Source organism: Bufo gargarizans, chromosome 1 (genome assembly GCF_014858855.1).
Source record: "Bufo gargarizans isolate SCDJY-AF-19 chromosome 1, ASM1485885v1, whole genome shotgun sequence".
In the NCBI taxonomy this organism is placed as follows: Eukaryota; Metazoa; Chordata; class Amphibia; order Anura; family Bufonidae; genus Bufo; species Bufo gargarizans.
In genome coordinates, this window is record NC_058080.1 from 361,002,364 (window position 1) to 361,019,491 (window position 17,128).

Sequence of the window (17,128 nt, forward strand, 5' to 3'; positions counted from 1 at the left end):
CTGATTGCCTGATTGGAGTCGGGAAGGAATTTTTTATTCCCCTAAAGTTCAGTTCCTTGTAATTTTTGCCAGCCCTTTCCCTTAGTGCATAGGCTTTATGAGTGTAGGAGTCCCACTACCTGAACAATTGTACCACAATGTGAATGAGGCCCTCCTTTATGTTGTATACAGGTTGTATCGGGGCGACTCTTCCTTGTAATTTTTGGCAGCACTTGCACTTTATATACAAGTTAATATACAGGAAAGAATGTTTCCTAACAATTTTTCCTCTAAAATCGATTTTATCTTCGGTTTTGTGCGTATTAGTGCCAGTCTGTAAAAGTGGCGTACTACTCGGACAACATCGTTCCCAGCAGCGACCTGGGAGTCCAAGATGCATCCAGACATCCTCCCCGTGCTGTTCCTGAACCATTTCAGTGGTGTTTCCATCAATTTCTGACCTTTTCCCGTGAACCAGACACCCTCCCCTCTTCAGAGCACGGGGTGCCTGGTTTAATGCTCTGGTTCTCCCATTGACTTCCATTGTGCTCTGTAGAGCACCCGAGCACTTTGGTGCTCGACAACACTACTGATTACCAGTCCACACTTCCTGATTTGCGGATTGGTGGCGTGGCCTGTCAGTCACCAATCTGTTGTACTGTGCAACTCAGTGACGGAAAGCTGCTCCACCAGTCAGCATATTTCCTTCAGGACAGAAAAGTATGCTGAACTGAAGACATATGTGGAGGGAAGGGCAGGAGCCAAGCACACAGCACTGACATCTTCAGCCTCATCCAAACTTCATCTATCAGTTACTGGACTGTAATACATTGTATAAAATATTATAGCTAGTGTTGGGGTAGGTTATAACAAACTTATTATGTGCTGGACAATAGCGGTGCAAGGGGGAGGGTTTTGAGCTGTGCGTGTATATGCATGCTTTCCATGTGTGTGCATTCTTGTTTACCTGTGCTTTTGTCCATGTATATTGTCATGCATGGGTATGTATGAGCGTGTAGTTATGTGTGTACCTTTGTACATCAACACAGGAATAAATTAGACCCTATCTGGGAAAGGATTTAACAATACACAATCACATAGCTACAGGGTAATTTCCTTTCTTGTCCCAGATAATAAAATTAAACTTTTAGTGATTCGCTTAAAATGAAGTCAGCACATCTAATAACTATTATAAGTGAGCTCTAAACACTGTGGGTTAAAACTAGCTGATGCTCATTATTAGTGCCAGATCACTATGTTATTGAATTGCTTTGTTTTTAGACGGTGGCTGGGAGTGCACTTCCCCACACCACGACTCTGATTGTAGTGCGCACTGGCACACACTGATCGCTTATAGCATAGCACGTATCTGTGTATTAATCAAACACTTGAAGGCACATAAACATAAAAGCAAACTAAAACCTAAGACTGCCCCCCAACATGTTTCACCAGCTAATCTGGCTTCATCAGGGGTTTGGGCAGCATTGAATGCGGAACACCATGGATGGGATATAAATGACCTAGGTACTATAATTGACAGATGATTGCCCCTATCAGAGCTGCATGATGTCATTAAAGTGGGTGTGAGTCCATAGACGTTTATCCAATTGGAAGTGTTCAAATGAACAGCTCTGCCAATCCCTGCCTTTAGGGGTGGGGGGTTCTCAAAAGAATGTGGTGGAGTGACAAGAATGAACTACTAGTCACACTCAAAATAATGACATCAGAGTACTGTCAATAAATATCATTATAGACTACAATGGCTTCTTGTTTTTGTTGTTTTTATTTCTTATTTTCGCATACTTGGGGCTCATAAAAAAACATAAGATCAAAATATTATTATAAACATAGATCTTGTAATACACAACAGAGTCTGTAGGTAGCAGGTAATAAAATTGATGAAAAATAAAATCCTTCATTAAGACCTTTTGGGCTGAGACTGTCTAGACGGTAAATCCACCTCGTTTCCTCTTGTAAAAGAACCTTATCCAGGTCACCTCTTCATGCTCCAAGAGTATTTTTACAGATACCCCAACATTTTTGACAATTTGGGTCCCCACCATGGACAGACCTTACATGCCTGGAGATCGTTGTATCAGCTTCAATGTTTATACTGCTGCTATGTTGGCATATACGTCTCCGAAATTCCTGTGACTTCTTACCAACGTACAACTTCGTACAGGGACATCGGGCAATATAAATAATGCCCATAGTTTGGTAGTTTATGAACTGTCTGATGTCATATTTTCTCTCATCCACAGGATTGATGAACTCTTTTAGTTTTTTTATGTATGGGCAGAAACTACACCTACCACAAGGAAAACTGCCAACTATATTGGATTTCAACCAAGTCGTTTTAGAGTTTTTGTTTTTTTTATAGAAACTTTGTACCAGTAAATCCTTGAGATTTTTACCTCTCCAATATGTAATGCCCGGTTTCACACTCAACACCTCTCTGAGATCGTTATCAGCTCTTAAAACATGCCAATGTTTTTGGAGGATTTGAAAAATCCTGTGATTTTGTGCATCAAAGGTGCCAATACACCTGATAACCGAAGGGGTCTTACTACTGGCCATATATGTATTACATAGAAGATCACAGCGGTTTATAGACTTGGCCCTGTGGAAGGCTTTATGCAGTGTTCTTTTAGGATAACCTCTTTCGCAAAAGCGATGATGTAATGTATTGCTTTCCTGGAGAAACCCAGAGTCATCTGAACAGTTTTTTAAGGGCCCGTATGTACTGTCTAATAGGTATACCCTTTCTCAAAGGCAAGAGATGATGACTCTGCCAGTGAAGCAGGTTATTGGTGGAAGTAGGTTTACGATATACCTCTGTTCTGATGCATCCACCAGGGTCAACAGAGAGACGAAGATCCAGAAATGTTAGAGTATGCTCATGAATCTCAGGCGTAAAATTCATTCCTATGTCATTGGTGTTTAACTCCTTCACAAATTCCTGAAATAGTGTTGTGGTGCCATCCCATAAAATCAAAACATCATCTATAAAACGACCCCAAAATAAAATGTGCTCAGTGTATTTTCCAAAGTGCTCTGTGAAGACCATAGTGTTTTCCCACCATCCTAAATAAAAGATTTGCATAATTTGGTGCACATTTACTACCCATAGCGGTACCATTTAGCTGCAAATAAAATTGCCCATTGAATAGAAAATAGTTGTGTAATACCGTAGAAGTGTAAGTATTAACTTATTGTGAGGGTGAAATTGCGTGCCTTTAGTGAATAAAAATGAAGAAACTGCCTTGATACCCAAATCATGCGTAATGCTGGTGTATAGGGCCTCAATATCTAAACTAGCTAATTGCGTTTGTTCTGTGACTTGTATCTCCTGTAGTCCGGTGAGCGCATCTTTGGTATCCCTGATGTACGATGGCAAGGAGGGGACAAAGGGTGAAATTAACTCGTCCACATATTAACTAATATTTTCAGTCAGGCTATTGTTACCAGACACTATTGGTCGGCTAGGTTGCCTCTGTCTATGAATCTTGGGAATTGCATAAATCGTTGCTATAGTAGGATGCATTTTGAACAGAAATTTGTATTTATCTTTAGATATCAGATTGTTACTCTTTGCTTCTGTAAGAATGACTCTGAGCTCCTCCAGGAAACCAGCAGTGGGGTTTGTTTCTAGCTTTTTATAGGTATGAGTATCCCTTAATAGATCCATTACCATGTTCTCATACATGTGTCTCTCCATAAGGACAATATTGTCGCCCTTATCGGACGGTTTAATAACCAATTCTGAGTTATCCCTCAATTCTTTCAGAGACAGTTTCTCATCTGGTTCCAGATTGTTACTGGTTAGAGAACTAGGCGATCTGATGGTTTTCAACTCGTCTGTCACCAAATTGACAAATATTTCCATACTGGGAAAATGGAGGTGTGAACTTGGATCGTGGTATCAATGACGACGTGGGGGGGGGGGGGGGGGCTCTATATGTTCATGGCCCAGTTAGATTATCACTATTCAATGATTCTAAAATTGCCAGGGCTGTATTTTCTGTTATCTAAAGAGAGCGACATTCTCTCTTCTGTTGCTTATGATTTTTATGCAATGCTAGTTTTCTTGCAAACAGGTTAATGTCCTGGCAAAAATGGCAAAGTAGCCTGGGTGAAAGTGGCTGTTGTAGGTGCATTGGTGAACATAGAGGGAGTGTTCGCCATCCCCATATGTCCAGAGGCAACTTTGTCTGCGGTTAACGCTATAGTATCCTTTGTACATAAGTGTGTATATTTGTATTTTTGTATATGTCTATATATATCTACATCATTACATCTCTAAATATAAGGGGGGCATAAAAGATGGGGCTATGGGGCTGTAGTTGGCCAGCTAAGACCTGTCCTAGGTTACTAATATAGCTTGTGTGTTTATACAGCTAGGCCTGCTAATAACCTTAATACAGTTTCTATGTTTGTGTGTTAAAGACAAAAGCAGAGTTATTTACAGTGACTTCATGTTCACAGAAGCAGAAAAGATAGTAAGCCTTTAAGATTCATTATATAATGTAAGGTAAGCTCAATGATACAGCAGAAAAAAACAGAAAGCATAGGGTTAAACTGTTGTTGCTGGGCAGGAGTCTTGATCAATCACAGCCAGCCTCACACACAGCAGGAGTTTTTACCAATTACAGCCAGCCTCACACACAGCCTGTGTTGGAAATCCCCCTTGCAGGAGCTGCTTGAATCATTATTCACCAGAGATAGGAGCTGAACGGACACACACTCCACTAAGAGCTGTGTTTTATGGAAGCAAGAGGCCAAAATATGTATTTTAAAACAGTTATATTATGTTCCTACTGCTAATATAGTGATTAGCACTGTATACTGAACTGGTTATATGTATGTTTACTTACAGTTCCACCAATTGCAAACTTCAAATATCATACTGAACCATACTGAACTACTGAGCCATATAATCATACAACCCAAACAAATTGCATACAAATGCGAACTGCTCATACCAGATCATAAGCAATTGTATAGAGCAAACTGCAAACCAAGTAGAGCAAGTGAACTATTAGTTAGACCTCAGATATACCTCTCAGAAAGATCATAAAGTGCTTAAATAACTTAAAGTGAGAGTACAGATACTGAGGAGAGAGATATATCCACCATTTTATGTTGAATGACAAGATTGAACAGTTGAACCACCATCTTATGCATACCGCCATTTTATGATACTTTATTCAACATGTGTTTTGTACATGGACTATCTGCTGCGGAGGCAGCAGTGTTATATATGAAGAAAAGTTGAAGTTAATAAAGAAGTTAATTTAAGCATTTGGTGTGCTCTTTAAATCTACTGCTTACATAGAACGGCGCTAGAAGAATTACAGAGTAATAGACAGTCTGGTTAGACTAAAAAGTCAGAGATATCATAATTTTTCTAATGCCACAGCACAAAAGGCACTTCATAGTGCTGCGCCTTCCACAGTGGAACTATTACCCTCAGGGGGCGAAGTGATAGCGCTCCTCAACTTGCACAGTAAGGAGCGCATTAGAGCAGCAGAGCGCCAGCATATACCGCCGCGCTGCAACTGTTCCCTGAGTGAGAAAGCAAAGACACCTCAGCGAAACTGCCATAGAGGCCATAGAACGTGTGCATTAGTCAAACTGCAGCCGACTCTTAAAGTGGCAGAACGGCAAAGACAAAATAGTCAGAAAAAGAGCGCCAACCCTCCTGCGATCCCTAGAAAGAGACGCATGGTGGGAGGCCAAAGTCCAGAGCTAGAGTCCCCGCACCGCCATCCACAGAGAGACCACGTACTGCAGCCAGCTAGTTTACCGCAACTAGGCCCAAAACCTGCAGCAGCGTATCCAAGCCAGCGCATCACAAGTCTGCACAGAGCATCGCAAGTCTGCACAGAGCATAACAGGTCATCACAGAGTATCGCAAGTCAGCGCAGAGCATCGCATCATCAATAAAAGACACATCTACTTTAAGACAGACATTTGTTCCTGCTCTTCAGAATAAGGTCAGAGCTTTCCTTTTATTACTTATCATTGCATATAGGTTTTGGCCTAAAGAGAAATTTTTTTGTGTTCAAGAATAAAATATTTTAAAGTAGAACAAAGGACAGTTTGTAGTACACGGATTTAAAGTGAAAGTCATTTATTTCCTGCATCTATTGCATTTAAAGTGAAAGTCATTTATTTCTGCATTTATCAATATTGCATTGAAAGTTCCTTTAATATTCGTATTGATTGTTATAACATTTAAAGTAAAATGTCTGAGCCTAGTATTGCCATACTATTAAAGGATACAAATATAGATAGAGTAGTAGAGGGGGAAGAGCAAGATAACCTGTCTGAGTTAGAAGAGTCTGATGCAGCATTAGTCTTGACTCAAATATCTAGCCCAAACAAATGAACTAAGATGTTCACGTGCCAGAAAACCGACCCCAAAGATGCTGGAAAATCTGGAGCAAGAAGCAGCATTAAAAGAGAAAAAGTTCACCCGAATGTATGATAAGTGGAAATTATACATTAGAGGCATTCGTGGAAAGCTAAAACAAGAAAGTATAAAAAGGAACTTGAGTGATATGGTAGAGACGGTAGAAGAATCTGAATCAGAGCTTATGGCAGCATATGTCATCCTGCGGTCGTTTACGACACCTTCCCAGGATATTGTAAGAAACATGGACACGTACTGCAGTCTCTAAAGATTTAGTAAAGCTAATGAGAGAACTTTCATCTGCAGCTAACTATCATGAAGTTAAAGCAAGAAGTAGAATGAATGAACTTTTTATGAAACCTTAGGTGTAACCACAATCTCAAGTGTGACTTCCTCTGCTAGCAGAAGTGCCACCCACGTAGTCCTCAAGAATTTCAGTCAAAAGAAAGGAATTAGCTGAACAACTTGTTTTCAAGAAAGCAGAAATTGAGATTTAAACTGCTATCGAGCCACAGCGTTGTCAAATGGAAGCACAGCACCATCAAATGGAAGCTAATATGGAGGCACAGCGCCATCAAATGGAAGCAGAGTGAAACAGAGGAAAAGTCTGAAAAGGCAGAAAGAAGTTAAGATCATAGAAGCCAGACTCAGATTATACAACGAGTCATAGGTTCAAATCTGTACTAAGTGAAGAGGCAGACTTCTACTTTCCTACATACTCCCAGGAGAATGGAAGGAAATATACAGCACTTAGTGAGGAAATAAGTCATTATCCTTCCATCCCTGCTCAGAAAGACAGAGAGGCCTAGTCCAGTGTCAGGAAAAGGGTGTTTGAATTCACTCTCTATCTCTACCAGAAAAGATAAAGAAAGGACCTCACCTAATTTAAAACTAAGTGAGAAAATAGAACCGGATGATTCTATCCCTATATGTCACGGCAATGCTCAGAAGAGTGTTACAACCATTGTCCCAGCAAGACAACAGAAAACAGTCCTAGCTAGACTTCCCGTTCCGGAACCTACTGTATTTTCAGGAGACGTACTGAAGTTCATAGAGTGGAAGGCAAGTTTTGAGATGATCATTGAGCATCATTGCTTCAGTCCAGTTGACAAGTTATACTACCTTCAGAGATATGTTGGTGGAGAAGGCAAGGAAGTTCTGGAAGGTAACTTCTATAAAAAAATAAAAAAAAAAGACGAAGAAGCCTACAAGCAAGCTTGGGAAAAATTTAATGCAAGATATGGTCATCCTTTCTTAGTGCAAAGAGCCTTTAGAGAGAAACTGAATAACTGGCCTAAAATAGGTCCTAAAGAACACGTCAGACTCCAAAAGTATGGTGACTTCCTGCAAGCATGCAGCAATGCCATCCCACATGTTCAAGGACTGGAAGTACTGAATGACTATCTAGAAAACCACAGGATGCTAACTAAGCTACCTGAAGCAGTGGATTCTAGATGGAATTGCTATGTTACTGAAGAGTTAGATCTAGGGAAGAACTTCCCAAGTTTTAAAGAGTTCTCTGAGTTCATCAATAAGGAAGCATGGATAGCATGTAATCCAGTAACATCATCTTACGCCTTAAAATCCTTAAAAGGCCTGCAAGAGAGATAAGACATGCAAGAGCAACTAGCTTTGCAACCAACACCGCAGCTAAATGTCCAGATACCTACGAGAGCAAGTTCAAAGTTACTACTGGGATCAGTAGAGAGACAGAACTGACAAATCTTCAGACTACCTTCAAGTGTATGTTCTGTGGAGAGAACCACTCCATACACAAGTGCCAACCATTGAAGGAGAAGTCCCCAGAAGAAAATAAAAAATTTGTACATGATAACCAACTGTGTTTTGGATGTCTAAGAAAAGGCCATGTTACTAAGGAGTGTAAGAAAAGGGCCACATGCAGCGTTTGCAAAGAATGCCATCCTACATCACTACATGAAGAACGTCCAAAGAAAGATAAATCCTCAATACATAAAGATACTGAGGAAGAAAAGAAAGTATCGGTATTCTCTTGCAGAGTGAGGGAAGGAAAAAGCAATGGCACATCAATGGTTTTACCAGTCTGCATTTCCACTCCTAAATGGAGGAATAAAAAGGTATATGCCTATGCGCTACTGGATGCCCAGAGTGACGTCACCTTCATTGATCAAGAAATCTGCAAGAAATTACAAGTGGCTACAGAACCAGTGAAGCTCAAACTCACCACGATGACAGGAAGAGACACATTAGTGAACATTCAAAGGGTCAAAGGACTGAGAGTTGGAGGACTTCATTCAAACTTCACATTAGATCTACCTCCAGCTTATACAAAAGACAATATACCTCTAGATCGAGATTGCATACCTACCTCTAAAACAGCCAATAAATGTGAGCACCTATCTGTCATATCTCATGAAATGTTCCCGCTAAAGGAGTTTGGTGTTGGACTGTTGATCTTTACGATTGTCCCGAAGCCTTAGTACCACGAAAGGTAATCACAGGAGATAAGGGTGAACCCTATGATGTTCAAACTGATCTAGGATGGGTGTTGTTGGAGGAAAACAGCAGATCGCAAACTCAAGACAGGTGATAGGATTGTGTCATCGAATATCTGTCCAAGAGATACCAACTGTAAGTCCAGCAAAAGTAATCAAGATCCTTGAATCCAACTTTGCAGACATAAGTTCTAAAGAAAAGAGTGTATCCCAAGAAGACATAAAGTTTGTACACACTCTAGAAGAAAGTATTCAGCAGAATCAACTAGGTCATCTTGAAATGCCCTTACCTTTTAGAGAACAACCTCAGTCTGCCAAATAACTGAAATCTTGCCCTAGCAAGATTGAAATTATTTCAGAAAAGGATGGGACGAGATCCCAAACTCAAGAATGATTATTTGAAATTCATGGAAGGCATCCTTAAAGAAGGACATGCAGAGAAAGTAAATAACCAACCTAAAGAAAGAGAAGTGTGGTACAGATGTAGCAGGGTTAGCACTCAAACTCTTAACTCAAATTTCTTAAATCATCGTGTTATCTTGAAACAAAAGCAATTGAAGGTGTTTGCTTAGTTTAGATAACACATCTCAGAAATCTCAGAAAGCATAAGTGTTAACTCTACTACATCGGTATATCCCACATCAAGGTGTTTACCACTCAAAGAAACCAGATAAGATTAGAGTAGTATTTGATTGCTCAGCAAAGTACGATGGTGTTGCATCGAATGATCATCTACTAAAAAAAATATCTCGTAGCAGTCATGTGTGACATTGAAAAGATGTTCCACCAGTTTCATGTGAAGAATGAAGATAGAGACTTCATGAAGTTCCTTTGGTGGGAAAACGGAGATACAGAAAAAGAGCCAGCAGAATACAGAAAGAAAGTGCACTTGTTTGGAGCAGCATCGTCTTCAGGTTGCCAATTGTGGTATGAAGTACCTGGCCAATCAAAATGAAAAGGATTGCCCATCAGCAGAAAGTTTTCTGAAGAAAAACTTTTATGTAGATGATGGTCTTATAAGTCGAGTCCACAGAATCTGCAATCAAACTAGTAAAAGAAAGCCAAGAGTTATGCACAAGAGGCAACCTGCACCTTCATAAATTTATCTCAAACAACAGAGAGGTACTGGAATCCATCAGTGACTCTGAACGTGCATCAACAATGAAGAATGTAGTTCTTAATTATGATCATCTTCCAGTTCAGAACGTGCTTGGATTGGGATGGAATGTTGAGAATGACAAGTTCTTCTTTGAAGTATCTATTGAAGAGAAAGTTGCAACTAGACGCACATTTCTTTCCACAGTGGCTTCTATATATGATCCATTGAGATTCTTGTCCCCAGTAATCCTCTGAGCAAAAGAAATACTACAAGAATTATGCAGACAGAAGTTGGGATGGGACGAGCCCATACCTGAAAATTTAAGGCCAAGGTGGGAGAGTTGGATAAGAGAATATAGTAACAAACGCCAGCTTCTGCTCGGACCTCCGGGGCACGGATCGTGCAGGACTGCACTCCCACAGCAATAAATGTAAGCGATTTCCAGCCACCGGTATTGGTAAAATCTATTAAACTTTATTTTTTCTCCATTAAAAGCAGTTACAAAAAATAAATACGAAACAGGCCTCACATCTCTCTGACGTGTTTCGGGTACACGCTTGTAGCACCCTTAATCATAGAGTCACTAGATGACTACACCAGTCAGGTTTTATGGTGGAAAGGGGGGAAGAAGACACACCCACTGGGTGTGATTGGCATAGAGGAATACTAGCCACTTCCAAATTAACTCCTTGATCACCATAAGAAACTAGACTGTGTGTGAACAGGACCCTAAAGCAACACTACCAAATGAACACAAAATACACCAAAGCATTACCTTACATAACATTTTTAAACTTTGTGCGCTGTCACAACAATACACATGACAATCTACAAACATAAATTAATAATGTAAGATTAGATCTTGTCCTCTATTCAATCCATGGGGGACACATGATTTAAGCTTGAATATCCAAAAAGCCTCACGATTGAAAAGTTTTCTCTGCAGATCTCCACACCTCTCATATAGTCCAAAAAAAATTAATACCCTGTACCATAATGTGACTCACATCCCCTCCATGATGGTGTAAGACGTGATGGGAGACTGCTGAGATATGGCGGAATGGGTTTGTGTTTTTATTGTCATCTTTGATTGCATCCGACAAATGCAGTCTAATCCTAATTTTTAAGGGGCCAGATGTACACACTACATATTAGAGTCGGCAAGTTTTGCAGGTAATCAGGTAAACTACACCATATGTGTTACAGTTATTGTATTGTTTATTCATGTATGTTTGGTTCTCTGTGCAAGAAGTAAAGTCTTTTGATATGTGAATAACAGGGCAGCAGGTGCAGACATTGTGGCCACATTTGTATGTACCTTTATGTTGTAACCAAGTTTTATTTTTGCCAGTGCTGTTATATCTAAATAGACTGGGGGATAAAGTATTACCCAATGTCTTTGCTTGACTCGCTACACACTGAATTCCCATACTGACTACTTCAGCAAAACCTGGGTCCATTTGAAGAACTGACAGGTGTTTTTTCATAATTTGGCAAATATTGTGGACTATATTGGGTTGAAAACACCACTTTGTTTCTATCCTGTGATTTCCCTTTGGGTGTGTCCACATCTCTGAGTAATTCAGTTCTGTCTCTCGGACTAACCAGCTTTAAGGCTCTGTTCACACTCCAGTCAGGATAACGGCGTCTTATTAGTCTCTGGACTATATCAGTGGATTCTTTTTTATAATCTTGTTCATATGTACAATTACGCTTTGCTCTGACTAGTTCACCTTCAGGTATACTTTTAATTGTATGTGCAGGATGACATGATTTACCATGGAGTATGGTGTTACCTGCCGTAATTTTTCTATAAGTGGATGTAATAATCCTCCCTGTGTCTGGTGAAGCTGTCAAATTCAAATCAAGAAAGGACATTTCCAAAGGATCACAGTGATATGTAAAGCACAAATTATTTGTATTATTATTTATGTATTTTATGAAATCCGGTACGGTCGCCACATCTCCGACCCATATAAACAACAGGTCATCGATATAGCGACCGTACCACTGCAGGTAGTCAATGAATGGATTGTTATCAGAGAACAAATATTGATGCTCCCACAAACACATACAAATATTTGCAATTGATGGCGATACCTTCGCCCCCATAGACGCACCAGATATTTGTAAATAGTGCGAACTGCAAAACATGAAATAATTATGTGTCAACAAATAATGTATGACTGTGCATAAGTAACCCTGCAGAGTTGAAGTGTAATCGCTATATGTTAACAAAAACCACTGTAACGCAGATATAGCCTGATCCTGGGGTATGGAAGTATATAATGCTGTGACATCAGCAGTGACCCAGAAAAACTCTTTTCCCCACTGGAGGTTATGCATTGCTTGTAGTACATGCTTTGTATAAAACCAGGCATGGATCCAATTAGTGGCTGGAGTAGGCTATCAGCCCACTCAGACAGCCTTTAATTCAATGACTCAATGCCTGAGACTGTATACCTGACCATAACAGCGAACCAGCTGACTTGATCACCTGACCTGTCCACCAGGAACACCTGACCCGCAGAGTCACCAGACACACCCACCAAGCTTTACAGCGGAGCGCTCTGAACACGTGAAGTCAGCGTCCTGGTTAATGGCTCTCCGCTCCCTGGATTGTACACGTGAGTAAGCAGTACTTGCCGATACCACTAACGGACACTCCAGTTGCCATTAAGTAGAGTTGCCAAGAATCTCATTGAGACGTGTCAAAACGTTGAACACAGTATAATAATATTATTATGTGACTCCATACACTGGGCTGTATCAGATAATTGGCGGTGATTTCCACAACCCTATATATTTAAAGTGGGACTTCCTCTATTTGTTCCTATAAAGAGACCTTCTGCTCAAGATAAGAAATATGGGTCTTTGATATACATATAATCAGAGATACCATCCTTTTATGTGACCTTCATATGTGTGTATATCCTTTTCATTCGCACAGTCTCTTCATCTAGAGCATCTATTATGGACTGAATATTCACTGCTGCCAGTTTATACCATTGCTGCTAAGTTTACATCATTGCTGCTAGTTTTTATTATTGCTGCTATTATTCATTATTGGATCAAATTGCTGCTGGTTTTGATTACTGGATCCTCCACCCTTTTTTCCACTGGATTTAATTGCTGTTTTATTATTGAATTGCCAATACGATTTTTTATTATTGAATTGCTGATATGATATTTTAGTATTGCTGATACAATATTTTATCATTTGATTATCAAATTAAATTGCTGTTATATTCTCCAGAAGGTGGTTGTCCCTGCTTCTTGCCTTACAATAGAATTATATGTAATTTTGGTGGGAGTGTAGCTGGCCAGCTAAGACCTATCCTAGGTTGCTAATATAGCTTGTGTGTTTATACAGCTAGACCTGCCAATAACCTTAATATAGTTCCTATGTTTGTGTGTTAAAGACAAAAGCAGAGTTCTTTACAGTGACTTCATGTTTGCATGTCATATAACTAAGCAGATAAGATAGTAAGCCTTTAAGATTCATTATATAATGTAAGGTAAGCTCAATGACACAGCAGAAACAAAAGAAAGCATAGAGTTAAACTGTTTTTGCTTGGCAGGAGTCTTGACCAATTACAGCCAGCCTCACACACAGCCTATGTGGAAAATCCCCCTTGCAGGAGCTGCTGGAATCATTATTCACCAGAGAGAGGAGCTGAATAGACACACACTCTACTAAGAGCTGTGTTTTATGGAAGCAAGAGGCCAAAATAGGCATTTAAAACAGTTATATAATGTTCCTCTTGTTATTTAGTGATTAGAACTGTATACTGAACTGGTTATATATATGCTTACTTACAGTTCAACCAATTGCAAACTACAAATACCATACAAACGAACTATTGAGGCATGCAATCATACAATCCAAATAAATTGAATAAAAATGCAAACTGCTCATACCCAATCATAAGCAATTGTATAGAGCAAACTGCAAACCAAGTAGAGCAAGTGAACTATTAGTAAGACCTCAGATATACCTCTCAGTGAGATCATAATGTGCTTAAATAACTTAAAGTGAGAGTACTGATACTGAAGAAAGAAATATATCCACCATTTTATGTTGAATGACAAGATTAAACAGTGGAACCACCATCTTATGCATACCGCCATTTTATTCAACACGTGTTATGTACATGGACTATCTGCTGCAGAGGCGGCAGTGTTATATATGAAGAAAAGTTGAAGTTAATAAAGAAGTTATTTCAAGCATTTGGTGTGCTCTCTAAACCTACTGCTTCCATAGAATAGAGCTAGAGGAATTACAGAGTAACAGACAGTCTGGTAAGACTAAAAGTCAGAGATATCAAAATTCTTCTAATGCCACAGCGCAAAAGGCACTTCATAGTGCTGTGTCTGTCACAGGGGCCCCCATGATAACTAGTTATGCCCCTGATTGTATTGTATTTAGAAAAACTGCAAAAGTTTTAAAACAATGATTAGTAATATTCACATCATATTTGCTTTATCTTCTATTACTCACCTTTCATGTGATCCAAAGCATCAGGCTGCACTGTCGTTGTTCCAACATCTTGTTCAAGTTTGTCCTGAAGATGTTTTAAAACCTCCTAAAATCAAGATATGTGAAACAATGTGAATATTTTCTTAAAAAATTTGACATATACTGTAGATGATATTTGTGCATTTATTTGAACAAACCACGCAGCCTTTGAATGCCTCCATGCCCTTAGGCTACAGATTTCGCAGCATACATTCCATGCTCATATGCTCATATGGTCATTATTCAGACTAATTACAGCGGCTAGTGGAAGTGAAAATACAGGAAACTTTGAGACTGACACAGATACATCCATTGATATAATAAAGCCTGTATCTGGGGAGAGCAAAATGTCATAGTGTGCTGGCAACAGGGCCCGGAGGGCACAGCGTTACATTAAATTTACTGCATTTTCTTTAACAAGCCAAAAGTCACCCACATGTCACAACACTCAGCACACTTTGGTTTTACAAATGTGAAAAGTAATAAAGTCAGTGAGGAGTTAAGTACCCCGGGGATTATTCTCCTCATCTGTGATGAGGAGAAAGCTGTGATGAGGAGAAAGCTGCAGCAGAAAGGATTGCCTGACTGATGAGGAGAAAGCTGCAGCAGAAAGGATTCCTGCAGCAGAAAAGGATATGCCCCTGAACTGTGATGAGGAGAAAGCTGCAGCAGAAAGGATATGCCCCTGAACTGTGATAGGAGAAAGCCGAAGCAGAAAGGATATGCCCCTGAACTGTGATGAGGAGAAAGCTGCAGCAGAAAGGAATGCCCCTGAACTGTGATAAGGAGAAAGCCGCAGCAGAAAGGATATGCCCCTGAACTGTGATAAGGAGAAAGCCGCAGCAGAAAGGATATGCCCCTGAACTGTGATAAGGAGAAAGCTGCAGCAGAAAGGATATGCCCCTGAACTGTGATAAGGAGAAAGCCGCAGCAGAAAGGATATGCCCCTGAACTGGGATGAGGAGAAAGCTGCAGCAGAAAGGATATGCCCCTGAACTGTGATTAGGAGAAAGCGCAGCAAAAAGGATATGCCCTGAACTGTGATGAGGAGAAAGCTGGCAGCAGAAAGGCTATGCCCCTGAACTGTGATGAGGAGAAAGCTGCAGCAGAAAGGATATGCCCCTGAACTGTGATGAGGAGAAAGCTGCAGCAGAAAGGATATGCCCCTGAACTGTGATGAGGAGAAAGCTGCAGCAGAAAGGATATGCCCCTGAACTGTGATGAGGAGAAAGCTGCAGCAGAAAGGATATGCCCCTGAACTGTGATGAGGAGAAAGCTGCAGCAGAAAGGATATGCCCCTGAGCTGTGATGAGGAGAAAGCTGCAGCAGAAAGGATATGCCCCTGAACTGTGATGAGGAGAAAGCTGCAGCAGAAAGGATATGCCCCTGAACTGTGATGAGGAGAGAGCTGCAGCAGAAAGGATATGCCCCTGAGCTGTGATGAGGAGAAAGCTGCAGCAGAAAGGATATGCCCCTGAGCTGTGATGAGGAGAAAGCTGCAGCAGAAAGGATATGCCCCTGAACTGTGATGAGGAGAAAGCTGCAGCAGAAAGGATATGCCCCTGAACTGTGATAAGGAGAAAGCCGCAGCAGAAAGGATATGCCCCTGAACTGTGATGAGGAGAAAGCTGCAGCAGAAAGGATATGCCCCTGAACTGTGATGAGGACAAAGCTGCAGCAGAAAGGATATGCCCCTGAACTGTGATGAGGAGAAAGCTGCAGCAGAAAGGATATGCCCCTGAACTGTGATTAGGAGAAAGCTGCAGCAGAAAGGATATGCCCCTGAACTGAGATGAGGAGAAAGCTGCAGCAGAAAGTATATGCCCCTGAGCTGTGACAGAAAAAGATCTGCAACAGAACGGGCCTGCCTCCTGAGGACAATATTGCAGAGAAATTGGAGCAATGAATAGGGGGATCTCTGGATCCATGTGAGGTACAGGACTGGTTCTAGTTTTGTTAAAAATAGATTTTCATGTACTGTATGATGTCTGATTTTCATTTATTACATCAGATACATTTATTGAATAATTCAATAGCTATACAAAATTTTGAATTACATGCAATTTCAAAAGTATTCAGATCAAGAAGCTGGTTTGAAAAATGTAAAATATTTTTGGTGGGACCACCCCTTTAGGCTACTTTCACACTTGCGTTCGGAGCGGATCGGTCTGGTTTCTGCACAGACGGATCCGCTCCTATAATGCAAACGATGGGATCCGTTCAGGACGGATCCGTCTGCATTATCTTTCATAAAAAATTCTAAGTATAATTGTTAGTCAGACGGATCTGTCCAGACTTTACATTGAAAGTTAATGGGGGACGGATCAGTTTGAAATTGCACCATATTGTGTCAACGTCAAACGGATCCGTCCCCATTGTCTTACATTGTAAGTCTGGACGGATCCGTTTGGCTCTGCACAGCCAGGCGGACACGCAAACGCTGCAAGCTGCGTTCGGGTGTCCGCCTGCTGAGGGGAATGGAGGCGAAACGGAGCCATACTGATGCATTCTGAGCGGATCCGCATCCACTCAGAATGCATTGGGGCTGTACGGATCCGTTCGGGGCCGTTTGTGAGAGCCTTCAAATGGAACTCACAAGCGAAACCCCGAACGCAAGTGTGAAAGTAGCTATAGAGGTAAGA

General features: G+C 40.6%; 1 protein-coding gene across 1 annotated transcript in view; it reads right to left on the reverse strand.

The window, feature by feature from the left end:
• APC2 (APC regulator of WNT signaling pathway 2) overlaps window positions 1-17,128 on the reverse strand; it is a 146,648-nt gene that overhangs the window by 55,763 nt on the left and 73,757 nt on the right. Inside the window, exon 3 of the mRNA XM_044278966.1 lies at window positions 14,469-14,553. Coding sequence (XP_044134901.1) covers window positions 14,469-14,553 — 85 coding nt within the window. The remainder of the gene's footprint in view (window positions 1-14,468; window positions 14,554-17,128) is intronic.